This window comes from Stegodyphus dumicola, chromosome 4, assembly GCF_044657685.1.
Source record: "Stegodyphus dumicola isolate Sdum_Otavi_A_Nest chromosome 4, ASM4465768v1".
Taxonomy (NCBI): domain Eukaryota; kingdom Metazoa; phylum Arthropoda; class Arachnida; order Araneae; family Eresidae; genus Stegodyphus; species Stegodyphus dumicola.
This window is the reverse complement of record NC_140771.1, coordinates 15,484,388-15,502,625: the sequence shown is the minus strand read 5'-3', so window position 1 is coordinate 15,502,625 and position 18,238 is coordinate 15,484,388. Positions and strand designations below refer to the sequence as shown.

General features: G+C 32.4%; 1 protein-coding gene across 4 annotated transcripts in view; it reads right to left on the bottom strand.

The window, feature by feature from the left end:
- Positions 1-18,038, bottom strand: part of LOC118181580 (phosphatidylinositol-binding clathrin assembly protein-like) — an 81,499-nt gene extending 63,461 nt beyond the window's left edge. Inside the window, exons 1-4 of one of the 4 annotated variants that reach the window (XM_085814592.1) lie at positions 17,708-17,820; positions 17,441-17,465; positions 10,317-10,459; positions 1,154-1,219 (exon numbers count right to left, since the gene is read on the bottom strand). In XM_085814592.1, coding sequence (XP_085670718.1) covers positions 1,154-1,156 — 3 coding nt within the window. In that variant the 5' untranslated portion in view covers positions 1,157-1,219; positions 10,317-10,459; positions 17,441-17,465; positions 17,708-17,820. Of the gene's footprint in view, positions 1-1,153; positions 1,220-10,316; positions 10,460-17,440; positions 17,466-17,707 lie in introns of all 4 variants that reach the window. The other 3 variants (XM_085814591.1, XM_035350733.2, XM_035350736.2) reach the window with 3 other exon arrangements.
- Between the last annotated feature and the right edge of the window lie 200 nt (positions 18,039-18,238).

Below are 18,238 nucleotides of genomic sequence, written 5' to 3'. Positions count from 1 at the left end.
TACTCTATTTTTGCATACTTTTGATGTGTATCTAAAGAAACTGATGTTTGAATGTAGTTATTTATGTTTGGAGCCAAAAAAGTTCTAAAGAAATTTAAAATTTTAGAAATAAAGTTAACATTTTTAGGCACTTTGATGATGCCTCTCAGTTGAACATCATGAAGCAAGCAGCCTTTGAAAAACTTCCTCAAACCACAAATTGTTGCAAAGGCTTTTATAGCGAACTTAAATTCATTATTTAATTGTAGTCATCCCAGTATGTGGTTTTTATTTGACGGACTGAAAAAAGATTTTGCCTGTCAACGTTTGCTATCAGCTAATGTAAATACAGGATGTACTGATGTAAAAAAAGAAAAAAGAAAAAAAAAAAGAAAATATAAAAACTTACATTTGATAATCGGGAATCATGTAAGAAACTGTGATGAAATCGATGATAAAATTAAATATTTTATGTAATTTCAATAAAATAATAATCATTTCTATTTGCTTATTCTCCTAAATGTTTATATTATAAAATATGTACCTTATATTTATTATTTAATTTTTTTAACAATTAAAATTGCAATAATTCTTCATTGTATATTCCATTTCATTTTTACTTCCTTCCCCTTCTCCTTTTCTTAATTCAAAACGGCCCATTTGTTAATCTTATATAGCAATTGAAGCTACACATAAGTTATACAGTTTTTGAAATCTATACCGTACTTTGGTAATTTAAATAATTTTTCTTTTTAAAGTTCAAGCAGGTGTATGATGTTCAAATCTATTAATTATTAATTCATTACTGTAAGGATATTTCTACGTAGATCATTTATGTGGGCTTATTTCCATGTGAGCATATTTCTATGTGAGCTTTTTTCCGTATGAGCATATTTCTAAGCGAGCATTTTTCCATGTTTTTTTTTGGGGGGGGGCATTTTTCCATGTTTTTTTTTTGGGGGGGCATATTTCTGTGTAGGCTTTTTTCCTGTGGGCATTTATACCTGTGAGCATTATTCCTGTGGGTTTTTTCCCCAGAACCCAAATTTATAATTCGTGTATTCAATACATTTGATATAAATAAGCTGAAAGTTAAATGCTGTAATATTAAATCATAAATGTAAAAAGTATTCACACACCATCTAAATTTTAATAAAATGAGAAATTTTATTACCATTATAGATTTGAGGATAACTTGAAACCATCCAAAAATTCAAAATATATTCTCAATGATACACTTCTACAAAACAAAATTATTCTCATCTAAACTTAAATAACTAATAATTACAGAAAACTAAATAGAAGTAGTGAATGAATGCACATTAATTATTTGTATATCTACAAAAACAAATTATCTTTTACAACTTATGAAAGTAGGGAGTACAATGTATTTTATCATTGAATAAAAATTAAGCTTCAATAAAAGTAAGATTAGAAATATATTCGGATTTTCAAAACACCTTACAAACAAACAAAAACAAAAACAAAAACAAAAAAAAAAAAAAAAAAAAACTACTGTGTGTGATAGGAAGTTAATCATAAAGCTTTAAGAAGGCAGAAGATCTTTTAATCAATCATGTGTATTCATACCCAGATGGTACAAACAATTTTGGTACTTTTCTGCATTTCTGGGACCGGATTCCAAAATGCATGTGTGTGTGTATACATACACATAGATAAGTACCTACATATATAAATGCATGCATTTCTGAATCCAGTTCTGATAACAGAACAGTACCTTAATTTTACCATACAACCAATAATATATTTAAGATTTACAATAAATTGGGCTTTAAGCGATTCAAACAGCAAAAATTTATTTGCAAATTAAATAAATCAATTAAGATGCCTTGTTTCAAACTTGTAGTCTGGCAGCTAGATGTGGTTATCATAAAAATAAGTTCACAATTTGCCATGTATGTATTTGTACCGGGGGTGGAGGATCTGGCTTTTGCGATCATGTTTAATGATTAGTTCACTTCTGAAAGAAAAAGTATCAATTCCTAAAACTGCAAACTTTGGCATTATTTCAGTTTATTTCTACGATGGGTTACAAAAATATTTATCGAAAACAAATACATTCCAAGCTCTTCGCAAAATCCGAATTACTACCAAACAACTGATAAAGCCATCACTGCTGTTTCCCAGAAATAAAATGACTGTTTCTCAAATCATCAAAATTACATTGGCAGCTCTCACATCCGTATACCAGATAACAAATACACGTATTTTCCAATTATCCGCACCTCTGCCAAAAAGCATTCATGAGGCAAAACAGTATGCCATCAAAACAGTTATGTAGTAACAGATGATGCCATCAAAAAGTATCTATGTGTACTTCTATATTAACGAAACACCTTGGCGCAATGGGGCAATTTTTAACACACGAAAAAGCAAAAGTTGCTTATTGGGTACAAGTTCATAGTTTTCATACCTGTTTTAAAAAGATTCCCAAATTATCAATATTTATTGCAACCTGGTAAACATTATCAACAGAAAATTTAAAATACTAGTTTGAATTATTAAATAAGGATTAAATGATACATTAAAAAATAAAATGCTACCATTCTTCTTCAAATCTTTGTAATTTTTTCACACTATTCTTCTTCCGAAGTACACATCTATTTTTGCCTTAAAAAAAATCAGAGAATTGCACAGGCTCAGCTTTATGCAGCCCTCAACAACAGCGGTTATATAGGAAAAGCATTTCCTCATTGTTCTTTTCAGAAAATGTTCTGCAAGATTCTGTATTCTAGCAGAAATTTTACTGCAGTTTCTTCCACTGCTTACAAATTCCACAAGCTAATACTTTAAAACTAAATTTAAGGCAAAAATATCATGATTTGTTTATAAAAACTGTTAGAACTCGGAATACATAAAAAAAGAACACATATGAAAATTGCATGACTTAAGAACTGTTATGAGAATGGTTACTAGAATAATGGTAATACACATAGTTGCCAGAGTTTGGGCCATTTTGAAAATTTGGTGACTTCCATTATGGTTTTGAGTTAATATGTTAAGTACCTATTTATATGTGGCAACACAGGTATATATCTACACTGTCTGTTTTGTCCAATGCAAAATGCCAAAGTTGCATGATACTGAGTCTGTGCAATTCTCTGATGTTTTTCAGGCAGAAACTGATTCTTGTGTACACAGGAAGAATAACAGTACAAAAAAGAAAAATTTCTTGAAAAAATAAGCATTTTACTACAGACTGCTTTTTTAATTTTATTGACTGATTGATCTTGTACATAATTTTGAGTTTACCATCATTTAAAAAATGGCTGTTAATTTTGAGCATTAGTTTGGTGAAAACCTACTTTTCAACGAGTTCGAATGCTCTCCAAAGCTATTAACAAGTTCACGACTTTTTGGTGGCATGGAAATATTGGAAATACAATACTAATTTTATCCAAAACAATACAATACTAATTTATGAGCAGGCACTTTACTTGTAATCTTGTAGTGGTATTAAATACTAATACACTCTTAGGAAAAAAAAAAAAAAAAAAAACACCAAGGAGTTATCCGAATGGGATGAAAATCAGTAGAAGTGATGTACACATACAGAAAAACAAATGATTATAGTTTGAGAAAAATTGGATGATTCATTGAAGTGATAGAGAGAGCTTCACAAAGTGAAAAGTCAGTAACGCGCTTGTCCACCTCTGGCCCTTATGCAAGCAGTTAAACGACTCGGCATCGATTGATAGAGGTTTCAAATGTCCTCCTGAGGGATATCGTACCTAATTCTGTCCAACTGGCGAGTTAGATTGTCAACATCCTGAGCTGGTTGGAGGGCCCTGCCCATAAAGCTCCAAACGTGCTCAATAGGAGAGAGATCTGGCAGTCTTGCTGGCCAAGGTAATGTTTGACAAGCAGTAGAAACATGTGCAGTGTGGGGGCAGGCATTATCTTGCTGAAATGCAAGCCCAGGGTGGAGTGACATGAAGGGCAACACAACGGGTCTTAGAAATTCATTGACGTACCGCTGTGCTGTAAGGTTGCGACGGATGATAACCAAAGGGGTCCTACTATGAAATGAAATGGCACAGACCATCACTCCTGGTTGTCAGCCTGTCTGCCGGAAGACAGGTTGGTATCACACTGCTGTCCGGGACGTCGCCAGACTCGCCTTCGCTGTTCATCAAGGCTCAGTTCAAAGCAGGACTCATCACTGAAGACTATTCTACTCCAGCGAGTGACATTCCAGTGCGAATGAGTCCGGCACCACTGCAAACGGGCTTGACATTGTACAGAGGTCAATGGTAGTCGGGTGAGTTGTCTATGAATGGTCCTTGCGGTCACCGAACCACTAGTTGCACATACAATCAATGATAATGATGCATCTTGGGCTGTGAATGCCGCTCTGACGATTGCTCCGTCTTCACGTTCTATCGTTTCTCTAGGCCTACCGCTTCCTTCTTGACGCTGTGTGTGGCCATAGTTCACCCATTCCTGCCAACATTGTCTAATAGTGGCATTACTCCTACTCAAATGTCGAGCTATTTGCCAATAAAACCAACTGGCTTCTTTGAGCTCAAATACACAACCTCTCTCAAATTCTGACATCTGCGCATATCGTTCACGCACCTGTATGCGAGGCATAGTTACTGTCTACCAGAGTACACGGAATGAAATTCGTGAAGAATTTATGACTTGGAATCGTAATTTCTCATATTAAATATCTTGCCAGTTGTGCAGATCAGATGTGCTGTAGTGACATTCATTCATTCATTGGCAGCTAAAATGTAAAATTTTGCATTTTCCGTCGAAACCTGTATGCATATCAATTTGTGTCCAGTTAGCTTTGTATCTTCTCGGTGCATCGTGGTGCATCTTTTTTTTTTTTTTTTTTTTTTTGGGTCTAAGAGTGTACATTAAAATTCGTAACATACTTGATTTTACCAAGTTTCTGAAATAAGCATAAAAAATAAGCATTAGGTAAACTTGAAATTACAACAGCATCACACATACAATTAGTGACAATGACTTTAGCAGCTATTATGTTTACTGCAAAGGTTACGATATGCAATAATAATAATATTAGAATAGAATACTAATTCTGACCAGAAAAAATTGCATATCATCTATAACACATTATTAAATCATTTCAAAAACCAATGTCTTATCCAGAGCCGGTGATAGGCATTTTGGCATATGGCGCAGTTCTGTCTGTTCTCTTTAAATTCTAAAAACTTTGTTGCCTCTAAATTTAAAAAAAAAAAAGGTCATCCTTAAAAATTTTCTGTTTGTGCTTCTTTTAAGTCTAAAAATTCTGCAATTCCTAAATTCTGTTGCCAGTATGGTTGCATCAGATAGACTTGCTGTGCACCAACCCTGCTTATCATTTTCCCCACCTCATAAAATGCATTCTTTTTGCTCCAAAATGCATCCTAAAATCAGCCTGTGTCTTGAAGGCTGAGAGTACAATTTCATCCTTTAGGATGCGAGCTGATTTGTCAGGAATCCCATTAAATATTTTTTCCCTCAACAGGCATAAAAAGTTGTCTTTATTACAAATGTCTGTAACCCTGTTTTGAGCCAGTAGGCAATGGTATTTTAATATTTCCTTTACAGTACTTTCTGAAACAATTCCAAAATAAATCATATATATATATAATGTAGCGTATATGTAGGTATACTACGTAGGACAAAGCAGTTTAGTTAGCTCTCAAATGGGCCACAATGATGAAAGTAGCTTCGAAAATAATTTTCATGGGTCTTGGATGGCTTTGAAAGCAAAATGCAATGCAAAACTGCTTACAGATGTATTATTTTTATAAAATGGATAAAATTATAAAAATTTCTGGTTCAGTAATTTGCACATTAAATGTACATCAAGCCATACCAACAACAAGATGCATTACGATTCCAGCATGCAGCGAGCAGTATGGAATAACTTTTTCCCTCTTTTTGCTTAGCCCAACTTTTATTTGGGTTGCAAATAAAAGTTGAGTTTACTTATTACTAATAGGTAGAGTTTACTTATTACTCTTTATTACCTTTCACAATGTAAGCAACAATTCATGAGAGCTGCCATGCCTACACAACTCATAGTTGTTTGTTTGTATCATGTCAGACACTTCAAAATAAAAGGTCTCTTCTGGTTGGCCAATTTTTACTAGCTCGAAATGAAAGTTTCTTGGTGACTGGAATTAAAATATTAGAATAATTGGACACATAACATTGGAATTAGAATATTTCTTGTGATAAACTCAGATTCTACAGGCAATCAATAATATTAGAGTATTGTTCAATGCTTAAAAAGTTCCAATCTCTTTAGTATTCCTATCTACTTTTAAAAGAAGAAACTAATTGTTGCATATAAAGTAAAAATTAGAAAATCCTCATGAGATTTAAAGAGAAAAGACTGTCAATACAGTATTGCATTCAATCTTGAATTTGTGAATTACGCTTCAGAGCATGGAAACAGATGAAAGGCATTCTGGTTTACCTCCGGCTGAGAAGAGGATACAAGAATGAAGAAAGCAAAAGATGTATTTAGTGAATGAACGTAAAAGAACTTTACATTCATATGCTTCTAAATGAGCAAAGCTTCAACATGTTAAGAAATATGTAAAAAATCACAAGATGAACAGGATTACCATTTCAACAAAAATGAGTTTAACTTGAGCAAGAATGAGGATGGATCAAGAGAAATGGTCTGTGCATATGTATGGGAACTATAACAGCACAAAAATTGTCATCTGACTATAAAAAGAGAGATTATAGAATTCCACAAATATATCATAAACTTGAAAAACAAGATGTGTTTTGAGATAGGAAACATGGATAAAGTACCCTTGATGTTTAACATATTATCAAATAGAACAGTAGATGTTAAAGATGTAAGTAATGATAAAATGTAATTATGTAAGTAAGACAGTAATGATAAAGACTTCTGGTGATGAGAAGATGAGCTATACTGCTGTTCTTGTGTGTTGTGCTGACAGTTTACTGCCTAAATGGACAATTCCACAAGGAACTTACATTCATGTTCATTCCAAAGGATAGATGGAGGGAAAAGGTATGAAGGTATAAACGGTATGATACAGGCATCTAGGTAGACTTCTGAAGAAACTGTCTTTATGAGTACACAATCAGTTTAAGGCCCATATAACACAATCAACAAAAATCCTTTAATAATGAATTGAAGATACATCTTGCTGTGATTCCTGATGGACTGACTGTTTAATTGCAATCTCTGAACATTTTAGTAAATAAATCTTTCAAGGGATTTAAGCATGAGGAGTGCATAAAGTGGAATGAGTAGGCAAGAAAGTCTTGGCAGAAAGTCAACAGTGAGACTATCATAAAATCTTCTTTAACCCGGCGGAAGGCGCACCAAGGAAAGTTACTAGAACGGGCGCGTGGGGTATCGCATATCCCAATATTTAAAATACAATAAAAATAGTATTATTTAGTTTTAAAACTTTTTTTTTGTGTGTGTGTGTGTGTTCTCTATTATAAATAAGTGAATAATAATTGGGTTTCAAAAAATAATCTTAGAGTTAAAATTAAGATAAATGAAATAATAAACATCATACCTCTAAGTTTCATTGCATATCTAATACACCATGCTTTTTTTATTTCTTCACACTTTGAATGAAATACATTCATGTGTTCTTGGCACAGAATGTTTTCACATTTTAAACATTGCATTCACGTTCTTCTGTCCTTGGCGCGAGGGCAAAAAATTTAACACATCTTTCATACTTAGTTGTTTCTAATTTCATGTATTCGTTTTAATTCTTCATCAAAACTTCTGCTTTTGTTTTGCATGCAGTACGTCAATTTCTTGGAAAAGTATTAATCTCTGATCTTTGTTAAATACTTTTTTTCATTAATTGCAATGCTAAGTCCTTCAAAAACAGACTTCTGTTTCTTGTTGGTGGATTAGCAGTTGAATGTAATATAATTCAAGCATTTATTACAGCAACATTCAGTGCAGGAAAGAAAATTACCATTGGCCACCTTCTCGTTATTCTGGCAATTGAATAATTGACTGACATTTCATCCCCCATATCCACTGCTCCTTTAGTCATATTATTAAAACATATAATTACTAACGTTTAATTTTCTCCAATAGTATCATCTATAGTATGATCGTTATATAATGTTATAATGTTATAATGATATAATGATCGTTATATAAAGCATAAGAACAGTTTTTCTTTTTTAGGAACATCAGGAATCAATGTTTTATCTTTTTCGAAACCAAAACATTGTAGAAAATATTCTTAGTTTCATCTTCACTTTCCGAAATGCAATCTTCATCGCTTTGAAATATTTCTAATAAATCTCGCATGCGTTGCATCTCCAGTTCATAGGGACTCATTCTTTTTACTATAATGCAGTTAGAAATTTTTAAGAATTTAATGTCAAGTTCTTTAAAATCACTTGCGAGTAGAAATATTAACTGTTACACTCTAGAAATAAATTTCTGAACTAAATATTCAGTCAGAAAAACACTTACACGGACAGGCGCGTGGGGTGTGTCATACCCCAGTTCCAACAAAATACCTATAAATCTTTTTCTGAAACACACAGGCAAAGAAAAAGCGGTTCTGAAAGTCAACCACAACTAGAAACTCAGCTACTGAAAGCAGCACAGAATTTCAGTTTCACAAGTTAGGAATATTCCACTTTTATGTAGGGTTGGGGTATAATACACCCCACGCGCCTTCCCGGGGGTTAAAAGTATGGAATTAGCAGTGTGCTAGATGGATTATAAATTTCTGGAATTCGAAAATGAATAAATGCCAATAGATTTCCTAATCTTTTCATTGAACAGTTCCATTTCTATTGTATAAATTGTTATTATTAAAATAGGTACTTTGATCCTTTTCCATCTGATTCAAGTACCGTAATTTTGCGCGTATAGTCCGCGTACTATCTGTGTTTAAAATGCGAATTTTTGAAGCTGCGGACTATCCACCAGTGCGGATAATACGCTGGTTGTTCACAGTTAAAATCGTTGAAATTTAAAAAACACGCTGTCGTGAACTGCCGATGATCAAATATAAAAAAAGCGCGAGATTCCAAGAAAACATTCGTATGTATCGTATCGATAGTAAACCATAGAGCATAGTGCAGAACGAATGAGTAGTAGCAAGTAGCTCCTAAAATCCAGGCTGGCGCATCAAGCGATGCCGGGATATGAGCCAAAGAAAGTCTTGTATGAGCACTTACTTAGCGCAACCGGAGTCTTGTATCCCAGTGTCCTTCGCACTGCTTTAGCGCAACTGCCGGGAGGGGGAAAAGTAATGCGTCAACTCGGTTTTTAGGAGCCATAGTAGCAAGTACCTGAAGTACGAAGAAAAAAGCGTGATTCGTTTACTTATAAGCGCGGTTCGGCAACACCGAGTGAGTGGGGTTGAAGGTCACATTTCATTACCACTTATTACGAGTATAGCACGTTGCACAGTATTTTGTTTTCGTATTTTGTCTTTCATCTTCGATAACGTTGATGAAACATCGCCGGAGTTTTTACTGCTGAGTTAAACTCAAGGTAGTTAAGAAAACTGCAAAAGATGAAATAGAGAAGCGGGCCGTTATTGGTTTAATCCTAGTATTCGGTGCACATGAGATTTGGCTACTTTTGGCGACTTTATGATGAGCAGAGAAAACGGGACATATACGATGAGCAGTTAACGGGTCATTCAAAGAAAATATATAGTTAAACATAGTATATACTATAGTATATATACATATACTATGTGTATACTATATATATAGGCGTTCTTTGGATCATTTTTGGTGTTGGCGAAAATTTTCAAAGTCGCACCAAGGCTGCACAGTATACTAGGATTTTACCCCGTTATTTTGAAGTGGACGAGAAAGCGGTGAGAAATTGGCGCAAACAAAAGGATGTGTTTAAAAAGCATGGGGATATTGGCGTATTAAAAAAACGTAATTTCGAACATATAGTCCGCGGACTATCCGGTGGTGCGGACTATCTGACGATTTTTGAAATTTTTTTTATATAAAATCGTGTCTGCGGACTATACGTGCGAAATTACGGTAATTTTCGTACTTGATAAATCACAGTGAATCTTATTCATCCATACATATGCCAGAAAATATGGTAATGTTGATTTGTTACAGATGCTTAGTTTCTTTAATTTTTCTTATTCAGCACTAATGGCATTTTATATACTTACTGCTTAATGACTTGTAAAAAAATGTCAAAATATTTTTCAAAAGCTTGACAAATATTAGACTAACTGAAATGAAAAGGTATGTAAAGATCACCTGTCAGCAAATTATAAGGGTGTAGTATAATAAATAATTTCATGATGTAAATAAAATATAAATATACTACATACCTCATTACCGTAACACATTAAATGGTGAGCAGTTATGAGAGATTTAAAAACTATCACCCACGAGGACTCTTGTGACCTTTGAATAATGAAGTTGCAAAGCTCTGGTATTGATACATTAGGTTCATTTGTGCAGTGAATTAAATCTAAAAAAAAAAAAAAAAATTTTTTTTACTATAATGTAAGCTGCTATTATAAAAATTGATACTTATAAGCAAAATTTAAAATTTTCTACAGTACTTACATATTATTCTGATTGTAAAACTATTGCCATGCAGCACAATTTAACGGCAATTATGAATAAGTGCGACATAACACACTCATAGCCTCTGTGCTTCTGTTTGATGTAACACTGATTGATTCTTGATAAGCTACTTTTTGCTTTTATTAGCAGGAATTAAAATTAACTTATTTCTATATCTTTTTCTTGCATTTTGAAAAAAAAAAATATTAAAATTTGAGATTTGCTTTCTACAAAACGGGAAGCAGTCGATTATTTTTTTTAAGTTCTGAGTTTCTATTATTTAATTATGGCAAAGCAATCAAAAGCTATTTGCCTAAGTGGAGGGATGCCTTTGTGGAGAACTTTCTAAGCAAAACTGGCTTAGATGAACATTATACATGGGAAAAAAACTATGAAACGCACATGCAGCCAGCCCGTTTGCCGGGATTCGAGACCAAACTAGCACTGTTCAGCGACGCTAAAGTTACGGGGCCAAGCCATTAAAAAAAAGCGTATTAATGGACAGGACACAGTCAGTTGAATATGGCTGGCAAAACAGAACTAGATTGGAACAGTTACCAGCAGGCAGTTTGCACTCATAACATTCTAAACAAAGTTTCCAGTAAAATTATGCAGCCTAACCAAATAACAGAAATGATATTGTTCTGTTATCAGGGGGGGGGACCGGATTCAAAAATGTATGGATGTATGTGCTCATGTATCCATATATATAGGTACATACGAATCTATGTTGTGTGTACATATACAAACATATGCACACATACCTCCATACACATGTGCATACATACATACATTTCTGAATCAAGTCCCAATAACAGAACAGTACCACAGTAATAAACAAAAGCATTTTACAAAGTGCAAAAATGAAGCGGTAAAATACTAGTTGTTTATTAAATAAAGTAGCGTCAATATTCTTTCAGAATTCTGCAGGAATGATTAGTGCAACTTTGGCGAGATCTTCTTAAACTTCCATGATTTGACAGTAACCAACTTTCACAGTCAATACGATAATACTTAAGTACCTACGATAATGCCTACAAAATTTAGACTAAAAAAAATACAATCTAAAAAAATTTTTTTAAGAGCCTTTTTCATAATTTGTTATAACCAAGTTAAAAATAGTAATTGCGAAATTAAATGGTGATAGGTATAAAAATATTTAAAAATCTCCCCAAAAGCATTCTTTTGTGAAATATGAGCTATATCACTTCTAATTATATCGCTAAAATTAAATTTTTTTATTAAAAACAAATTAAGCATAAATTAATAGCAGAAATTTACAAGTACTGCACATAAACAAAATATTAAAAAAGGGGGAGTAATGAACTAGTTATCCATAGAAAATTAAAATAAAAACAAAGCAAATGCTTTAATGTTAAGAGAAATTACAAATTAATCTAGATACTTTTTTTATTAAAGCAATACCATCTGGCAATTTTCTATTTTTTCATATTTCTGGTGCCCCAAGTGTTGCTTAGCTTCTTTCCTGGCAACAACTGTCTTTGTAATTGCTGTTTCTGTGAACATGCTTTTCATTTAATCAGTTTATTATTATTTTTAACTGCAATGAATTTCATGGCTTATGATTCCTTAAGAAATAAAGCAGCAGCTAAGCTACAAGAAAAAGGTTCTTCACAAAGAAAGACTGTGTCTGAATAACCACCTTATGAATTTAAAATGTGATTTGAAACCAAAATAGCAAGTCACAATATGTGTGGGAACTCTCAGGACCATATCTCAACTAAATTATGTTACTGATCACATACATCTGTTTATGTGTACAACATTCTACAATGTTTCCAAATACAGATTACCATTTTCAGTGGGACAATGGAATGTCAGTTGGACGTTGAATGGATCTCCGATAACTTTATGAGCATATTTTTAACAATGAGTTCGTACTAAGTCTAGAGTCAGCTCAGTCTTTTGACCTCGGGGACAGAGAGAAAAGATCACTTCAAAGCATAGAAATGGTAAAGCTCAAAGCTGAATTATTTCATACAGTTTAATGGAAATTACAGCTGCCATTATGTCAACATGCATTAATGTTTCTTAAGAATGATATAAGCAACTTGAGTTCATATCCAGAAAAATATCATTGAGTGTTATCAAAGTTAAAAAGTGCACCAATGCATTGGATAATGCCTAACATTTTGATCACTCAGTGTATACATGTGTGTGTATGTGCATTGTATACCGTATTTGGCAGCGTATACGACACTATTTTTTCTTTGAAAATAGGTCTGAAAAATGAGGTGTCTTATACATAGATACTCAGATTTTATTACCTTCATTTCTCGAAATTTCCTTTATTCGGAGTTGCGTGATTTGTTTGTTTCCTTGAGGAGTGAGGGAATATTACAGTTGCATAGAGTTCAGTAAATGTGCATGCAACTGTCATCGACGATCACATCTCAGTTTGTTTAAACTTTCCAATTTTTGTGAACGACTTTTAAATGTTTAAAATTTCTATTGTTCAATTTTCTTAAATATGTTGGCAAGTTATGGCTCAAAAACAGCATCAGCATTGCTATAACAAAACATACAAGCTACATGTAAATGTGGATGTTAAAGAACATGGAAACAGGGCTACAGAGAGGCATTTCTGGCCACCCTCAACCGAGAAAAGTGTGGCATTAATAATGCAGCAGATGGTACAGAGGACAATTTGTTGTACGAGGACCTGGATGATGATTTAGAAGAGGCTTCAAGTGACTCTCCATTTAGCTCTAGAGATGAGTGTCTGGATTTTGAGAAAGAAGATTAAAAGGTGTTCTTTCCCAGATAGATTGGATATTAGCAGAAAGTACAGTCAAAAGTCGTTAATCCAAACTCATTGGGACTTCGGCGATTCCGGATTATCGATTTTTCCAGATTATAGATCATCAGTTTAAATCTGGTAGGATGGCATGCAGAAATTATAAAATTAAAAATATGAAACTGTAATTTATGAAATAAAGAACAATTATGATCTAAAGAGTATCAAAATTTACAAAAAAAAAAAAAAAGCTTAATATTTATTTGTTTACTTTATTAAACATTTATTAAACAAGCTATTTTGATACATATGTAAATATTTCAAGCTTTGCATGGGTATAGCTTGAAAGTACTGCTGAAGTAAAAGAATTTTACAGAATAAATATTTACTAATAATACGCATTCATTTTCTTCAATCTTCATAATGTAATCCAAATTATCTTACTAGGATAGTGGTATAAAATAGAAACTAGCCCTCAAAATTCAGGATATCACTTTAGATTTTTTTAAGCCTCAATTTGTGTTTCTAGGGTCCATAAGTTACAATTCATACAAAATTTTAACACAGTTTAAATTCTTTTATATACCACCCTTGAAAGGGTTGAAGGAGAAATACAGTCAAAAGTCGTTAATCTGGACTCGTCGGGACTTCGGTGATTCCGGATTATACATCATCAGTTTAAATCTGGTAAGATGGAATGCAAAAATTACAAAATTAAAAATATGAAACCGTAATTTATGAAATAAAGAACAATTATGATCTAAAGGATATCAAAATTTACAAAAAGAAAAAGCTTAATATTTATTTGTTTACTTTATTAAACATTTCCTTCAATGTAAGTTGCTTCATTTCATGTGCTAATACTTTCTCTTTAATTCTATTAAATAGACATAATTTCTTGTTAGTTACAAAGTTCCACTGTTCAAGTCCTATAATTGCTGTGTTGAGAATACCGACTAATTTGTCAATCGAAATGTTTTCGTTTTCAATAACCTCTGGGTCACTTTCTTCACTATTGGAAGCGAATTATAATGACGAGGAATTTGATTTAAATCATATCAAAGACGAAGTACATTGAGATGAAATACTACATTTAGTAAGGAATTATAAGCCAAATAAAATAAAAACATCTGCCCTGAAGATAAGGATAGTGCTGACAGATCAACTTCCAATTCATTGCGCGCCGCGGCGTTCCTCAATAAACAAAGGTCTGTTAAAAGAAGTCATTGCTGGAAATACATGCTAATTAGTTCAGGAACTATCACACAAAGTACAGAATGTAATTATTTGAAGAAAATTGGGTAAGTAAGCTGCAATCATGTATGGGTACTCCATATTTTATGCTGAGCAGAATATGCTTGCTCAAATTCTGCCAAGTGATTTTTTGTTGAAATAAATTAAAGTGGCTTCTTTCTGAAATGGTTCATTACTACAGATGAAAAGCAGATACTTTACAATTATGCTACATGAAAAATGTTGTGGGTAAGCCACATGGACATACTTTAACATCATCGAGAATTGGGCTGCATCTCTAAAAAATGATTTGTAAATGGTGGAATTACAAAGGAATTGTGTGCTATAAATTATTGCCACCAAACTGGACAAATTCAGAAGATTGTTCCCACAGAAAAATACTGCTTCACATTTAGATAGCAGTTATAAATTTCAATCGAAGTAAAACACCCAGAACTGACCAATCATTGAGGTGTTGTCTTCCAACATGACAATGCCTGGTCTCTCACTTCAATGAATATTAGACAAAAAGACTTATCAAGTATACTTGGCATAGTTTGTGTCCCCACCCAAATTCACCAGATCTTTTGAGATTTTCATCTCTTCAGGTCACTTCAAAACTCTCTAAATAACCTGGAGTTCATTTCTTTGGAGACTGTCAAACAGCCTATTGGAAACTTCTTTACGAATAAACCCAATGACATTTTAAAAGAAGGAATGGTAGTCTTCTTCAGCAGCTTTGGTGAGAATGTCAATTTGGGATATTGCAGCATTAGCGAGAATTAAACAGTGATTTGATCATGCGCGAGGAACAAATATAACTGAGCTTGTCAACCTTTTTTTTGGACAAGTAGTTTTTCATTGCAAAATAATCATTATGCTTGTTATTTTTGAAAGAAATCATAAATTTTAAAGTATTTAATTTATTACAGTATACAATTTTGTTAGCAATTTATTGAAATCATAACACATACTGAAATATTAATTTTTACAAGCTCTTTCTGGCTGCTATAGATCAGCAATTGCTGCTAATTATGCCTCCAACACAATATCATAACAGACTTTACGCCTGAACAAGAACTCTGCTAAATTGGATTTCAGATTATATCAAGCAGTACCTTGTCACCATTTTGTTGATCCCTGCTGTGCTGTAAGAAAGGGTATTTGTGATCCTCTTAACCAGCGGTATTCAAACAGTGGGTTGCAATCTTCAATGTAACTTTAATATCATGTAACTTTATACTAATGTCACAAGGTAGATAAAAATCCTAAAAAATCCGAATTGATGCTATATAACTTAAAGGTTGATACTCTAACTGGGATCATAAAATTGTTTTGGGAGGTCATTTGCATTTATATGGGAGTCGCATAGCCATAATGATTTAACACCACTGTACTATGTTATGTTATAAACCAATTCACAATACAAAGATTTTTCTTCTTTTTAAAGTTGCCGATACTGCATCACCAAATTGTTTCTTTTCCAAAATACGATTGCTTATTATGCCTGTTTTCACAAATTCATTCTTTTGGTAAAATACTTTTTTCTCGAGAAAAAAAAATGCATAGTTTCCTTTTCAGCTAATGGTAAATTAAAAATAATATGCATGATAAATATTTGCAAAGAAAAATCACTTCAATTTAAAAGTGAAAATTTTCATTAGTCAGACAAACATGAACTACAAGCATAAACGAAAAACATTTTTAAATCAAAGACAGAAGAAATACATATCAGCACAACCTAAAAAATTACTATAGATTTGCATTTTTGACATATATTTAAGAGTTAGCCTAAATATGTATATCAATATACTAAGAATTAACTTTAAGATATTTCAAGACCTTAAAAAACTGTCTTCCAGTCTACACTCTGGGAAGGACTGCACTATTAAGAATATTATTCATGGAAGAAATCAATTATGTTTCTCCCATGAGTAAGATATTCATATTAATTTCTATCTACTAGTTTGAGCTTTTATTTGTGATGAAGGATTAAACATTCTCACATAAAACAACTTTTCCTTTTGTGCATTTAGAAACCCTCAGCTGCAAAACAATGAATTCGCATTTAAGATCTGCTAAAATCGTTAAGAATTTAGACATAACTACCATTCAATTTTTCAAATTTACTGCAGTCAAGTCATATTTTAATAGTATTATTGAGCAAAATATGCAAAAATAATCAACCCAAAGAATCCTGACTATTTCACTTTCAGTTTTGAGATATTTAACATATTTAATTTTGCGACAATGAATGAGTTTATTGAGCAACTGTTGCAAGATGTTAGATGTTAAACTGAACAACTGGTTTTAAATAACAAATTTGATAAATTTCTGGAACAAAACAAATTTGATAAAAAAATAGCGGTTATGTAATACAATATACATAATTTAGACAAAGTAAATTTACCATCATCACAGAAATAAAAATATCTCAGGGTAAACTTTAGTTAAAATTTTAACATTTATATATTACAACGATGATAATCAAAAATGACATATCAGACAGACAAACAATTACCTTAAATTTCCTAGCAGTGAAATATAATGAGAAATATATTTTCAAACATTTTCATGAAAATACTTCTTGAAACAGTACTAAATAAACGACAGGGATAAACTTTCATGATTACACATGTACAGTGAAACAGGATTTATGGGCCAAAAGTAACAAATGCCCTAATATCAATAGTAAAATGTATGCAAAAACTTCACGTGCCCTATCAAACAGAAGTTTCCAAGATTGCTGGGATAATATAATGTTTTTCTCCTCCAAAAAGGTATGCACAGTAAGGATTTCATGAGCTGTCATCTTATATTTATTTTAGCATTTAAAATTTTTTATTACACACTTCATACTTATTAATTATTGCACTAAGTATTAAAATATACCTTTATAGGGCCCATATAAGGTTTCCTGAAAGGAAACTCAAAATTAGTAAATTATGTAAACATTGCTCAATGATTACATTACTTATATATGTAATGCATGAGACACACTGAACACATCACTAATTTTCTAAGGCATTTCTTTACTCAATAGGACGCTGGAATTTAATTAATTAAATCTTAAATTTTCATTCAATATTAAGAGACATATCAGAAGAAGGTAAACTAAATTACCTCCACATAGTATACATATAAAAAATTAATACTTACAGTCAAGGTGTTTCTTTTTAGGTCCAATTACTTCTTCTGTAGTGGCTTTACAAACAGCTCTTTCCACGTTTTGCCCATAAATAGTATGCTTTGCAGCTACAAGTCTATCGTGTAATGTTTGTCCCGCCATGTTAGTGCAGAGTTGTGCAAGTATATAACAATTGCCGAAGTTTGACAACTTTTAACACAATGAAATTAAAAAGGCTAAATTTTGAAATTTTCCATTTAATAAATAAACATGAAATACTTTACACGAGACAAGCACAACGACCAGCGTCAGCAGCGCAGTGAAACCTCTTCACTGATGATCTGCCTCCTCCAAAAGCATGATGCCAACATAGAAATAAACAAGATTTAAAGGGCAGTTACGCAATATCACTTTTCTCTGAAAGGAAATACTGATGAGCAAATTTCTTTAAAATAAATTTTAAAAAATTAGCTAAAAATTTAAAATAAATTATTAATAAAATTAAAAAATCATTGCTCACTAAAGACAAACTGTATGATCAATAAATGTATTTCTAATTAATT